Source organism: Ostrea edulis, chromosome 1 (assembly GCF_947568905.1).
Source record: "Ostrea edulis chromosome 1, xbOstEdul1.1, whole genome shotgun sequence".
NCBI classification, from domain to species: Eukaryota; Metazoa; Mollusca; class Bivalvia; order Ostreida; family Ostreidae; genus Ostrea; species Ostrea edulis.
In genome coordinates this window covers 26,770,946-26,785,884 of record NC_079164.1, presented here as the reverse complement: position 1 = coordinate 26,785,884, position 14,939 = coordinate 26,770,946, and the positions used below count along the sequence as shown (strand labels likewise).

At 35.2% G+C, this 14,939-nt stretch overlaps 1 protein-coding gene across 1 annotated transcript; it reads left to right on the top strand.

The window, feature by feature from the left end:
* Positions 1-9,602: 9,602 nt before the first annotated feature.
* On the top strand, positions 9,603-13,189 carry LOC125664005 (uncharacterized). The gene is made up of 3 exons (XM_048896495.2): positions 9,603-9,702; positions 10,019-11,465; positions 12,602-13,189. Exons 1-3 carry the CDS (start codon positions 9,636-9,638, stop codon positions 12,648-12,650), a joined length of 1,563 nt encoding a protein of 520 aa, XP_048752452.2. The 5' UTR covers positions 9,603-9,635; the 3' UTR covers positions 12,651-13,189.
* Positions 13,190-14,939: the final 1,750 nt, after the last annotated feature.

Here is a 14,939-nt window from a genome sequence, read left to right as displayed (position 1 = left end):
CTGCATTATTTTGTCTGCGTTGTGCTATTTATGCAATGCATAATGCGTCGAGAAATGCAGTCATTTCTAAAACAAATATTTCAACTTTGAATGTAAGACATGTGACAAAAATACAAAATAGAACAACATCGTGACCTATATTGCACATTGTTTTCTAATCAGTATAGTATGCACAAGTGTGAATATATTGTCTAATGATCTAGTCTACATGTCAGAATATGTATGTGTATTGTAAACACATCTCCATCTAACTTCTCTCATACAAAACATATGCATGTAAACATATTGTCGTCCAACTTATGTTGAACAAAACATCTAACTTCTATCATAAAAAAATATATACTTGTAAACACATCGCTATCTAACTTCTGAAAAGTGAAGATAACGAACAGTGATCAATCTCATAACTCCTATAAGCAATACAAAATAGATAGTTGGGCAAACACGAACCCCTGGACACACCAGAGGTGGGATCAGGTGCCGAGGAGGAGTAAGCATCCCATAATGACCGGTTACACTCGCCATGAGTCCCACATTCCTGATCAGGTAAACGGAGTTATCCGTAGTCAAAATCAGTGTGCCAAGAACGGCCTAACAATTGGTATTAAACATGTCAAACAGCATTGGACCCAAAGATAGGTTGTATTGACGAACTAGATTGTTATAACGACCATAGAATATGCGAAATGCTGACTTCAATCGAGACTGTTGAAACCCCTGCACCTTCAACTTGTTTGTCAATAGCTTGCTTCGATTTAAAAACTGGCCATACACATAACAAGCTCTTGCCTATTGAATCAGTTGAGAGATATAAACAACATATGCAGGTGATAATGGAATATTGCTACATAAATATGGGAAGTTGACGATGGAGAAGCTGAAATCATCCCGTTTGTCATAAAGTTTAGTTGTCAGTTTACCGTTAATGTCTACTTTCAATAAAATATCTCAGCAGAAGTGGACGACTCTCCAATATATGAATATGTAAATATACTAAGTTATCATCTAACATCTACAATACAAAATAGGTACATGTATATGTAAACACATTGTCATTTAACTTCTGTTATCCACAACATGTATATATAAATATATTGTCATCTAACCTGCCTTATACAAAATATGTACATGTAAACATAGCCATCTAACTTCTATCATAAATATACAAAACATTTGCATGACATCACATTGTATTCTTACAGGATTTATGATATTAATCACTGTTCGTTATCTTCACTTTTCATTCTACTTTATATCATATACTGTATATATTAGGTAACCGACTTCTCTATAAACTTTTCAATTCTCGAATCATTCCATCCTGTGTATAAGGATAAGAATTCAAGAAAAGGTTTACCATTAACCTAACAATCTAATTTTAAGTATCCCATTTCGTATCCAACAACAATATCACTGGATTAGGGCACTGAGCTTTGCTTTTCGAAATGGGTATAATGACCATGTAGAAATGCTGGAAATCCACATGATCGATTGAGAATCTTTCACTCATATGGAGACACCATCACTGCCGGTGAAGGGCTGCAACAGTTAGGCCTATTGCTCGGCGCTTATGCCACACCTGTTATGATACGGGGCCTCGGTTTTTGCGGTTTCATCCGAAGGACCGCCCCATTTAGTCGCCTCTTACGACAAGCAAGGGGTACTGAGGACCTATTCTAACCTGGATCCCCTAGGGATGGAAATCAACATGAAAATAATGTGAATGTGATAGAACTTTTTCCCCAATACATAGAGACATATGCGTACTCATAGACATCGTCCGTACCAAAACAAAAACAAATGGACATGATGTTTTATTTCATTCACTTTTACCTTACGTCAACAGAAATTGGGTTTACATTATATTCGCACAATTAGTTACTCTGTTCCTTTGAAACTTTTGAATGGGTTATTTTAAAATTATACATGTAGTTGTATTTTCAAAACCAGAAATCTGTGATGATGGATGTTACCCATCACAGGTACTCTGAACCATCGTGGGTTACGGATGATAATTCGTCAGTACCCTATACCTTAGCTTACTTTAAAAACATCAATAGATCTCAACATATGCAACGTTTTGGTCATAAAAAAAGTTAAGTCTTGTATTCCATTATATTTCAAGTTAAGTCTACATCTTGTATTTCTTACAAATACATGTATACTCTCCTATCGCATCCAAACGTTTCATTCCATCGAACACACTTTACACAACCCACATGTTCTCGAACTTCGTTCTAGCTGGACATGTCATTACTGCTGATGTAATTGTACTTGAAAATGACACTCTCAAGTCATTCATTTATAAAAATCAGAAATTCAGAAAGCCCCTATCTTTAAATTGGCGACAGACCTTCATCTCTTTTATCAATTCCGTCGAAGATTGTGTCACGAAGTGATGATGAATTAGATAGGTTACATTAGGAATGTGTACTGGTTCCAGCTGACAAATGGTTTTTCCTTCTAAGGCTCATTGTTACAACATTATTTTAGAAGAACTTGGATTTGATATCACATTTGGTAATCCAACTTATACTCAAAGTTCATTTTCAAACGACGAAATTCTTCAAAGTCACGTTTCAGTTTTAATCATATAATTATAATATCCCATTTAATGGGATGAATAGATTCAAGTAACGGTACCAGTACTGGATTCCTATACTTTACAAAAAATTTCAAACAGAGTTACATTATATGATCCAGTAAATGTTCTACCAAGTCCCCTATCTTTACTTCTCACAGAAATATGAACAACTGTGAAGGAGGAAATTGTGCCGTATTGTATCACAACGTATGCGAGAAGAGGTGAAATCAAACGTGGATTCTCAAAATTCCAGCGGACATTTAGTAAATTTCAAATATCTATTTTTTTTTCAAAATCATAAGTATTAAAATTTACGACTTTTCAACACTTTACACCTCCATTTGTTACTACTAATCAAACATTGGTATTTTTGAGAGCATAGAGAGCTGCTTCTTCAAATATAATGGAACTCGGAATTATTCATATCTTGAGATTAGTCATCCATAAATTATTTTGTTAAAGTACTTTTAAGTTCATTATATCAAAAATGTGCTGGAGTTCCTTATTAACAAATCTATGTATAGTCTTTGGAACCACATCTTCCAACACAAATTGTACTCTTTTATCAACTGCCCTGTCTGTGTATTCTTACAAGGCAATATTTATTAAAATGTCCGAGAACAAAAACCTCTTACTGTGGCCTTCAAGTTAACAATTATGTACTATGCTGAAATTTTAGGTATTAACAATATTCACTTTCATCCATATGTAGATTAGGTATGTCCAGGGGTCAGTGATTGCCCTACTCTGAATCTTGTATTCTTATTGGAGTTATTAGATTGATTAGTGTTCGTTATCTTCACTTTTTTAATTGGATATCTTAACGAACATAAACGTTGTCGGTGTAACACCCCCTATATATACATGTAGTGCCAACATCTATGCAAGTCGGTAAATAGCTAATATATAGATGACATTCATTGCTGTTATGTTCGACTGTAAAACTAAAGATTATTATTTATTGTTCTTGTTATCACACACACGTTGTTTTCCCAATGTTTGATATAAAAGAAAACAATAGCAGTACTCCTACACCATGTAATAAATTATATAGTCTGGTGACCGTATAAAATATTCAAATGCATGAACTGTTTTAAAAGTTTAAATGCACTTTGCTTGATCATACTTCTAGAATAAGAATTTTAAATAATATACATTTATCCTATATAAGAATTCATGTAGTATATAATACTTGAAGATGAGAATTACAAATGGAAAAATGTGAAATGCAAAATATACACACCTATGGAAGGAATACAATATACAGCCCAAAATAATCACATCAATAGGTCAAGGTCAACACACATAATGCTCATTGTTTGTATCGATAAAATGAAAAAAGGCGGTGGACTGAAATATGGATATAGAACACTCAAATACCTTCATCTGTCAGGCGTAAAGAGTAAACACTGTTAGCCTTCACTATTTTCAATTATGTGCAAAACACTATTCAAATGATTAGCAAAGAATCTCCCGTAATACTTCATACCATAGTAATAAAATATAACGCAAAGTACTACCTGTCTTATGATTCCTCCTCCTGGGCACCTGATCCCACCTCTGGTATATCAAGGGGTCAGTGTTTGCCCAACTCTATTTTGTATTCCTTATAGGAGTTATAAGATTGATCACTGTTCATTATCTTCACCATTCATTGACTGCTGTTCATACAATGTAATATGCACTTTTCATTGCTCAAAAATGTGTGAGGAATACTCTTACTAACCTTTACTTTTTATAAACTTCTTATTTCTTTTACTGCTTTCTCGTCTGGTGTGTATATGTTACGGGGATGCGGAAGATGCAATGCCTATTATACATAATACAAGGGAAGACGGAAAATATATATTGTCCCATTATACAGACGAGATGAAGTTATCATTTGATGCCGTACTCGGCGAGTATTTTCTTCCATAAACAAAATATTTTTCATGTTTATCTAACAATACCTATCTAACAGCCCATGCACATGCATGTGTTAAATATGTTCTAGATATGAACTTTTAAAATCTAATTATGGGCCGCACAATATCACCATCGATTTTGTTTTTATGTAAAATGCTTACACATGGATGGTTTATGTGTGGAAATTTGAAAGTGAGGATATTATTTGAACCTATTCAAATACATTTAATTTTACAAATGTTTCCAGAAATAAGTGTTCCGTACTTAGTTTGACAACATAAATATCGTATAAATGTGTATACTTCCGTTTTTGGAAAATTCATGGGGTCTAATATGAATCCAGAATAACGCAGTCCGTCTCATTAGCTTCTTTAACGTCCCTCTTGAGAATGTTTCACTCATATGGAGACGTCACCGATGCCGGTGAAGGGTTGCAAAATTTAGGCCTATGCTCGGCGCTTACAGCCTTTGCGCAGGGAGGGGTCTTTATCGTGTCACACTTGCTGTGACACGGGACTTTGCGTTTTTGCAGTCTCATCCGAAGGACTGTCCCATTTAGTCGCCTCCTACGACAAGCAAGGGGTATTAAGAACCTATTCTAACCCGGATCCCCACGGGATCATTAGCTTTAGGAGGAAAGACCAATATCAACCATTGCAGAGTTGCATTGGCTTCCATTTGAAATTCGACTGCAGTACAAAATCTTAGTTCATGTTTACTAGCACGGCATGGAACTGCCCCAAATTATCTTCAGGAATTAAATGTCATTCAAGAACAAACTCACACACTGCGCTCTGAAGAATGGGCTTCTGTTACCACACTAAAATCTATAGCGCGACTTCGGTTCGTTACCCAATGTAGTAGGGCAGATATTCAAATGTTCTTTCTTACTCCCATATACATCTATAATACTCCAACCAATCACATCCATCGTTTGAAAACTGACATATGCGCAATATCATTATAGGACCATCATATTGCTAACACACTTACCCTCGTAGAAGACGAGATTTGCTGACAATGCGTCCTATATGAGTTGAAACTCTCTCCGTTCGATTGCAACTCGGGTAGCCCGAGTTCGTACTCGAGTACAAACCAAAGTCGCCCAATGTGAAAGAAAAGTCTGCTCTGCTGCGGTGAATCCGTGGAATGGTCTTCCAGTTCACATCCGTCAATCGCAACCTATTTGGTGTTTTTGAAAATGCAATTTTATAGGCTAGCTTATTTAAACTTTTTCTTACACTATTTCAAACTAGTTATTTTTACTTAATTTTTAGAATGCGCATGTACTATATTTATCTGTCTATCTTTATTTCTCGTCATCATGCAAATATATGTACCGGACAATATTAGAGGGAACTTATACTGCCTTCCTAGTGAGCTAGCTTTTATAGTGATGTGGTAGAGCATCTCTCTTGATCACGCAATCTAAGCAAAGGCGAGTGTGTTCAGCACTTGTTTGGGTGACCGCAGCACGTTACATATATTTCTTTAGCTAAAAATAATAGTTTAATTTTAACACTTTGAATAATTAATTTTGTCTTATTCATCGTCATTAAAAAAAATTATACTGTGTTTTTAATTGTATGTTTGTAAAGCGCCTTAATGTGAGAATTTATCATACAAATATGAATTTTTATTCATTATCATCATTATATATTAGTCTTTCTTCGCTAACTGGTCTTGATCTCTCGAGTCAAGAAGCATGCTCGTTTGATACGTGTGTCCAAAACTTTATATACCCAACCTAAACACTGACTAAGTATATTTTCTATATGACACACAGCATGTCACGCATTTAATGCATAGGTGATTCAGAAATATCATGGTGTTTGTTTTATTTACATATGTTAAGTGTAGACTTGCTTAACAATATACAATAAATGTCTGGGAGCATCTATTCTAGTGAGGTCATATAAAAACTTCCATTATCCAATGGTCGTCTGCGTGCCGGCCTTCATAACCAGTCTGGATGGTCAGTCTGCGTACACATTTTATGCCGGTCACCACGTCAAGGTCTCTCATTGGAAAATAGACTACGGAGGTGTTTTAACGTCATCCGTGTTATTGTGAAGGCGTAAGTCAACATATCAGTCTTTGGCGCACAAAAAGTTGAAGCTTTGAAGAGATCAATACAACGAGAGAAATAGAGAATATGATGATGTATAAATTTCATTTTGAAAAACAACTGCGAAGTTTCATTACAACACATGCATGAGGAAATGGCTAATATTTCAATTTGTATAGATGAACAAGTGAATATAACGAACAGTAATCAATCTCATAAATCCCATAAAGAATACAAAATTAAGAGAAGGGCAAATGCGGATCCTTGGACATTCCAGAGGTGGGATCAGGGGCACAGGAGGAGTAAACATCCCCTGTTCACTGATCACATCTGCCGAGGTTGGTCGGTTGGTTATGTATTGTTTAACGTCCCGCTTGAGAATGTTTCACTCATATGGAGACGTCATTGCCGATGATAGGCTGCAAAATTTAGACTTATGTTTGGCGGTTGAGCAGGGAGGGATCTTTACCGTGCCACACCTGCTGTGACATGGGGCCTCGGGTTTTTAAAAGGCCTCATCCGAAGGACCACCCCATATAGCCGCCTCTTACAACAAATAAGGGGGTACGGAGAACCTATTCTAACCCGGATCCCCGGGTGCCCTATATCAAAGTCGAAATAATGGAAATGTAAATAGTATATAATCAATACTAATAACACATCATACACCTCGTTAGGACATGTTAACTACGATGCCTCAAATGTACCCAATATTGTGGGGGAAGGGGGGCATTTGCAAAAGACTTGTCGCGGTACCTCAGTGGGTGGGGTTTTCACTTCGCAACGTCATTAGCTGCAGAACTGTCGCTCTCTGAGAAAATATTGGGACAGATCCGAGAGCTACAGGTCCACCCAATATAAAAACCTTCGATTTACAGTGCAGAAAAAAATGCACACGTCAACCTTGTATTCTTTCATCGCTGTCTCATGAATTTAATGTAAAAAAAAAAAAAAAAAATCCTAAAGTATACGTATTTTCCTACTATACATACCTTCAAATATTCATTAAAGCTCCATACCATCCGAAAACAGAGCTTCAAATATTCATTAAAGCTCCATACCATCCGAAAACAGAGCTTCAAATATTCATTAAAGCTCCATACCACCCGAAAACAGAGCTTCAAATATTCATTAAAGCTCCATACCACCCGAAAACAGAGCTTCAAATATTCATTAAAGCTCCATACCACCCGAAAACAGAGCTTCAAATGAGAGAAGTTGTTATCATTACCGCATTACACGGTTATAGAGAACACCCTGATAAGGACTTACTTCTCATTACAAAATTTCATTCCGCGTATAAGGAAAATCATCGAATTCATAGTTCATTGGATTTAACAAATTATGATTAATAACGGAGCGAAATTAGACACCCCTGTCATAAGAGGTTTCAAAATATAAAAGGATCCTCTCAAAAGAAAAATAAAGCATGTATAATTGTAAAGTATGACCTTTTTCTCTACTGAAATTCAATGAATTTCAGATGACATTACTTTTGTAAAAGGTTAATTTTGATATATATAAATTGCATCCAATCTTATATCGTAAGACAGCGGTTCTATATCCAAGGGTTTGCGTCGATGACTATGCAAGCTCACTGCCTTAATTTCAAGCCTTCGAATCTTCTATTCACTTGTACAAAAATTCTTATTTAAATGCCATGTTATAGCACATCGCAAATAATTGCACTGAACATCGCAAAGTATATAAAAATCATTCGTGACAAAGTGTACAATTTAATTTTAGAATGAGATATTGAAATATTACGTGTCTGAGTTTTTTTTCTCAAACACGACAATGAAGCTTTTTTCCCCTTGTAGAATGTCAAGAGTGTTAGCGGTAAGTGTCTGAGAATTTTTAGCAACATGGATTGTCCTCCTTGTTTTCGCAATCTACTGTATATAATCATTAAACATTATAACGAATATATTAATTGTTAGGTAATGTATAATAAATCCCCTATTTTAGAGAAATAAAGTCCAAGCTCATTTTTTCGTGAAAATCAGGTACGTACATGTACTTACTAATTTAAAAGAGCTTTCCGTGGAAATACATGACAGTATATTACTTTCAAAAATAAAAATGATTCAAAGATTTTCTTTGCAGCTACTTGAAAATGTCATGATAGGCAAGACACACGTTTATAGTTTTGGAAGAAAAAAACAATTGAATGTGAGTTGTGTGTGTCTGATTTAATTGTTTGGAACAATAGTCGACTGTACATTATGTAAATCGTGGAATCATTGATGAATAAATTTCACATTTTCTAGAATTATAAATATTGAAGCAGAAATGTAGAGAGCCAATGGAAAAGAAAATGTCACAATCTTTTCCTTCAAGTCTGTTTTATAATATTAGTATGTTCGCAAGCATGTGAAAGCTCAACATGCAAAACCTACCCCATAAAAAATAAACATTAAGGTCTAGAATGTCTACATTATAGACATCATTTCATAACGAATTATACCTTCGGTAACGATCATTATGATGATTAACCATCACCCCAATCATTTCAACAATTCACTAAAGCAGATATCAACGATTGTATCTGTAATTGTCATTTAAATTATTTCAACAATACATTTCTGGCTCATTGAACCACTTATGTACGGAACAATACCGATATCAATAAAAAGATGAATATCTCCATTGTTAATTACGATACACCTGAATTATTTTTACAGAAAATAAAATCTTTTATTATCTAGCATGGATCACTAGCAGTTTTATCATCCTTTTTATTTCTCCCTACTTGTGTTTTAGAACCGCGTAACAGAGAAAAAACATCTTGATTAAATAGTGTGTAATAGCCTGGACATGAAATACCGAGTCAATCATATGTCACTCCGTCCTGTCGGGGTTATTACACAGTTCGTAACCTTCTGTTTATTTCGTGTGTCTAGTTGTTTTCTGGCGTCTTTAATCATGACGTCATTGCTGGTCACTGATTGGTGTTTATGGTCACAAATACACCTTATATGGTAATTATGAGCCCCTTATTCAACAACACATGCTTGATAAATAAGCACGCGGCACTGTCCAGCTCTTTATTGATAGTCTAGTCTTTGATTGAACACGATGAGGAAGGCTTTTGTTGGGTTATATTTTACTTTGACTACTTTTATTTTCATGGATTATCGGACATGTGAGTTTGATCTATCATACATATATACTATTGAAAATGTTTTAAGACGGTGGTTACTACGATTGATACAATTATTAAGTAATGGAAATGAATACTCTCATGTAATACATAGATAAAACATGTTTGAAAATTTTACTGTCTAATGTACATAAGTTACAAAATTATAAGCAATATCTGGTATTCAAATTTATGCTAATTCATATAATTTGTCCAATTTATTTTTTTTAAATGAGCATAATACTGTAATCTCAATGTCTCAATTCATTTCGTAATTGGTCATATGATCATTCAAAAGATGTATGTCGTTATTTTAAAGGTGATGGAAAGCTTCTGAAGACAAAACCTAAAATCTCCTGGAACGACATAATTAATCCAAAATATAATGCTGGGAAAATTTCTCCCTGGAAGTCCAGCGGAAACACTTTGGGTGTAAAACAACACTCCATCCACACCGTTAATACAAAGGTCACCAGACATGTTGAAAGTCCAACTCAATGGAAGACAAAGACAGCAAAGCAGGAACATGGATCTAACGGGAAAAGTCAACAACGACATGGTTCTGGAATTAATATACAGGAAAAGGCGAAAATAAACAACATTCAAACACAAAAGAAACAGTCTTCAAATCACATATCTTCATTTCCAAAGTATGAGACTACGACACCGTGGAGTCTCGAGGACAATTACTTCGACCATACCACCATACAACCATATCTCGGGTCTGATCAGTATGCGTATTACTATTATACAGCATTACCATCAATGTTTTACTACGATTATTTTGGAAATGGCAAACACAGCTTCACAAGTTCAACAGAAGAACCAGATTACGAAGGTGAGGATGTGAAAACTGTTTCCAATTCAACTGCGACCAAGGCAGAGGGGAAAAAGATCGAGGCTGATGATATCACAACAGTCTCTACGGTTACCACAACAGACAAACAAACAAAGAACGAAATAGAGGCTGAAGATGTAACAACACTGAAACCAAAAGTATCCGGAAAGAAAGTGAATAACAAGATCACAACAACCACAGCTCAAGCCATCACCGAAGGAATAGAATTGGAAGATCGAACTACAACATCTTCTCCTGCAGGACAAAGCAAACAGAAGACAATTATACAGGCTCGAAAGTTGAAGGCGAAAGACGTCATCACGCCTGCGCCGAAGAAAACAATCCCGGTAAAGAAGGCCGCTCAAATAAAAATGAAACAAAGCATTGGGAATCAACACCGTATAAGCAAGCTTGTTGTACCCATTCGTAATGGTGGACCCCAAAAACGTTATCCTCCAAAATATCGATTCGCTACATATCAAAAACGTCATCAAATTCCTGTTTTAAAGGAAATATATTCGATGCCTAAATTCATGAACAGAAAACAAATGCAAAATCAACCAAGCAATTTTGCATTGCGAAATCATCAAAACGCTAATGTGATCAAAACTAAGTTAGGACATACTTCTACAGGACTAAGACCAGGTGTGAAGTCTTCCGTTATATATAATGTTATTGCACCAAAGCAGTTTACTTACAGTGTGGGACCGTCAAACAATAAGCAAACCTCAATCGCTCACCGTACAGCGCGACAAAATAAAGCGCACCTGCAACACTCGGGAAATGTAAGAGGGAAGAACCAGAATCCCCCAAAACAGCGACAAGGGTGTCGCAACTTCCGGAAATGTCCTAGTAATCTGCAGCCAGTGTGTGGTACAGATGGAGTGTCCTATAGAAACGAGTGCATGCTCAAAATGGCCGCTTGTTTGTAAGTCGATTTCATTACTTTCTATTCAATTTATGAACTAGAGAGAAACTCAGAATCAAATGTTCAGAAAAGTAATATCTAACCGAAAGCTAAAGTATATTGACAATAAGTATTTGTCAAAAGGGTTCATTTTGATAAACAATCAATGGAAGGAATTTTTCATCAAGATATAAATATTGATAGGCATACAAATATAAGTTCTAAATAAAACAAACACTGCACTATACTTTACAATGCAAGTAATATTTAGATATGGTCCTGCTAAAATTCCGATTGAGTTCTACTGATGTAGTACTAATGCGCAGTACCAATCTTTGAATTGACTGTTAAAGTTATTTTAATCTTCGTAAAAATGAACCTCTACCAATTTTATCCAGTTCAGAACAAATCAAATGTGCGAGTCAAACTCTATGCTCTGCCAGTCCATTAAAATCATCTTTACATCAGGGCTATGAGGCGTCAAATGAAAGCTTTCGTCTGAAATGCGCAAATCTTTTATATTATTGTATTTTGTTTGATTTTACCCATCCAAAATTTAAAGGACATATTTCTCTGATCGATGACTGTCGGTTGACGATTGTTTAGAGGACACGCCCTCCTCCGCGTGGATATCAAAACCCAAGGTCCAAAAATATATAGTTTCCTTATATGGTATAGATCCCTGCATCTTTGATACCACGTTAAACAACCTTTGTACTTCGCGGGCTGGGATCACAATTGTACATGTAAATATAAAGCATCTCAACTGGTTTTATTTACTTTGTGTTCAATATGCAAGCTTTCAAGTAGAGTTGTAAATTACGACATTTTACAATTAGTAGTCCCAAATCAATGAATTAGATTCCAAGTTAATTCAAACCATGATTCTTAAGATAGGGGTTTCTGCGTATCGTAAATCTACATGGAAATGTAGAGAAATCGAATAGGTTGTTATGTTTAGGTTCAGATTTTAATGTGTTGCTGTAGGTGAATAATCTTTTCATTGTGTACAATGAAGCTTTAGCTCTGGTTAGAATCATATCTAATCGTGAGGCTACATTTTCATTTCTAAAACAAAGTATATGTACACTTCCTTGTACTTGGGTGAGTTATGTGGCTCATTGATGAATGTATATTTATTTTTCCTTCTCTTATAGGAGAGGTGGACTGGCGAAAATCAGCATCCGACACAGAGGTGTATGTTAAATCCAGATTAAATGCCGGACAGAGATGTATGCTGAATCCGGATTACGTGTCACAAACAAAGATGTATGCTGAATCCGGATTACATGTCAGACTACCAAAAGAGTGTTTAACTATGCTGCAGATCTTTCCTGTCCTTTATAAAAGGGCGTTATCCAACAGCTCTGTACACGAGAAATGCATGGACCAGTGAGCTTACAAAACACAACGGGATAGAAATTCATGATAATTTTTACATTGTACGTTGAAAATCCACCAGATGTCCTGTCTGTGAAATATCGACGGAGGCGAAATGATGAATTTAAGAAATTCACAGCGTTTATTAGATCGAGATTAAGTAATTCCAGATGATCAGAAAGAGTTTGTAGAGTGATGTATCTAAGACCACTGTCTCTTGAAGGTCATTTTATTTCAAGTTTCAACCATATTGGTTCTCTATTCTACATGATACGTGATGTAGGTAATGTGTTAGATATTGTATATCAACTTATTTTGTACAAAGGTAACTTTTATTTTTATCAATAAAATGTCCTAAGTGAAAATTGTCTCGTAACTGAATGATTTGTGTTTATCAAATCATCATCATATGATTTTGTCATGAGGATGGATTTTTCTCATCAGTAAGGATCGACAAATCTTGAAAATGGGCCTTTGTTTCAATTTCAGTTATAAGATATAAGGTGAATGAGGTTTTCGTTTAGTTATGTTAATGAAATTAAGAAATTTCAACTAACATTCCTTATCTAAAAAGAAAGGGTACTTGTGTATAACGACATTTCGCAAATTCTATGGTCATTATAATCATCTCATTTGTAACTTCAACTTTGACATTAGGTCAAATGCTATCTGGCTTGCTTCATACCAATTTTTAGGGCCGTTATTTACATATTTTGACGATGGATTACTTCGTTTGCTTGATTAAAATATAGGACTCGCGGTGTGTGTAACCAGTCAAGGGGATGCTTACTCCTAGGCAGCAGGTCCTAACTCTTGTGTACAGGGTTCCGTGTTTGCCCTACTCTTGCATTTTCTATAGGATATATATCCAAAAAATTACTTTGTTAAACACCATTCTGATTCCACGCACAATTACTATGAAGTTGAAATTAAATATATGCTGGAGTTCCTCATTGACAATATCTTCGTAGTCTTTGGTGATCAAGTCTTTCAAAAGTCTGATGGAATACCCATGGGCACGAATTCTGCTCCTTTGTTAGCTGACCTGCTGGCCTGAAGACAATAAACGGAGAATAGACTTAAGTCTAAATTTCAAATCCAGCTAATTTTTGAAATAATTTTCATAAAAAAAATAAAATTTTCAGTACATGTTTGCATTTGAATTTTTCATAAACCTGCAGGTTTGGTTTGTTTTTTTTTTTTTTTTTTTTTTTTTTTTTTTTTTTTTTTTTTACATTTGTGCTCTATATATCTTCAGGTATAAGTAATTTTGACTTGTCTATGTTCAGTTTATGGTCATGGGGCCTGGTCCACTTTTTTATTCTTATGAAGCAGAATTTATTCAAAAACTTCTACGTGAGAAGACAAGATATCTTGCTCTGGCCTTCAATACGACATTTAGATATATCGATGACGTTTTATCTATTAGCAATGATAATTTTCATTCATATGTCGATTCGATATATCCCTGTGAACTTGAAATAAAAAACACCTCAGAGTCGTCCACTTCTGCTTCATACTTAGATATTTTATTAAAAATATATATTCACGCAAACTCACAAATCAACTTTATGATAAACGAAATGATTTCCGCTTCTCCATCGTCAACTTCCCATATTTATGCAGAATTCCATTATCACCTACATATGGTGTTTATAACTCTCAACTGATTCGATACGCAAGAGCTTGTTCCACGTATGATCAGTTTTTAAATCGAGGTAGGCTGATTGTTAGGACATGTTTCATACCGAATGTTAGGTTGTTCTTGGCACACTGATTAACTCTGTTTACCTGATCATGATATAGGACTCACGGCGGGTGTGACCGGTCGACAGGGGATGCTTCCTCCTCTTAGGCACCTGATCCCACCTCTGGTATATCCAGGGTCCGTGTTTGCCCAACTCTCTATTTTGTATTGCTTATAGGAGTTTCTCGTATTCTCGTATAATTGAAATTGTTAAACACTCTTCTACAAATAAAGTGGTTATGATGTGTGTTCAAAGTATTAGTAACCGAGGGATTAAGGTATACATACATATATATATATACAGTATATATATATATATATATTAAAAGAAATAGAATAAACAGTACACAAAGTTAAAAATTTAACGC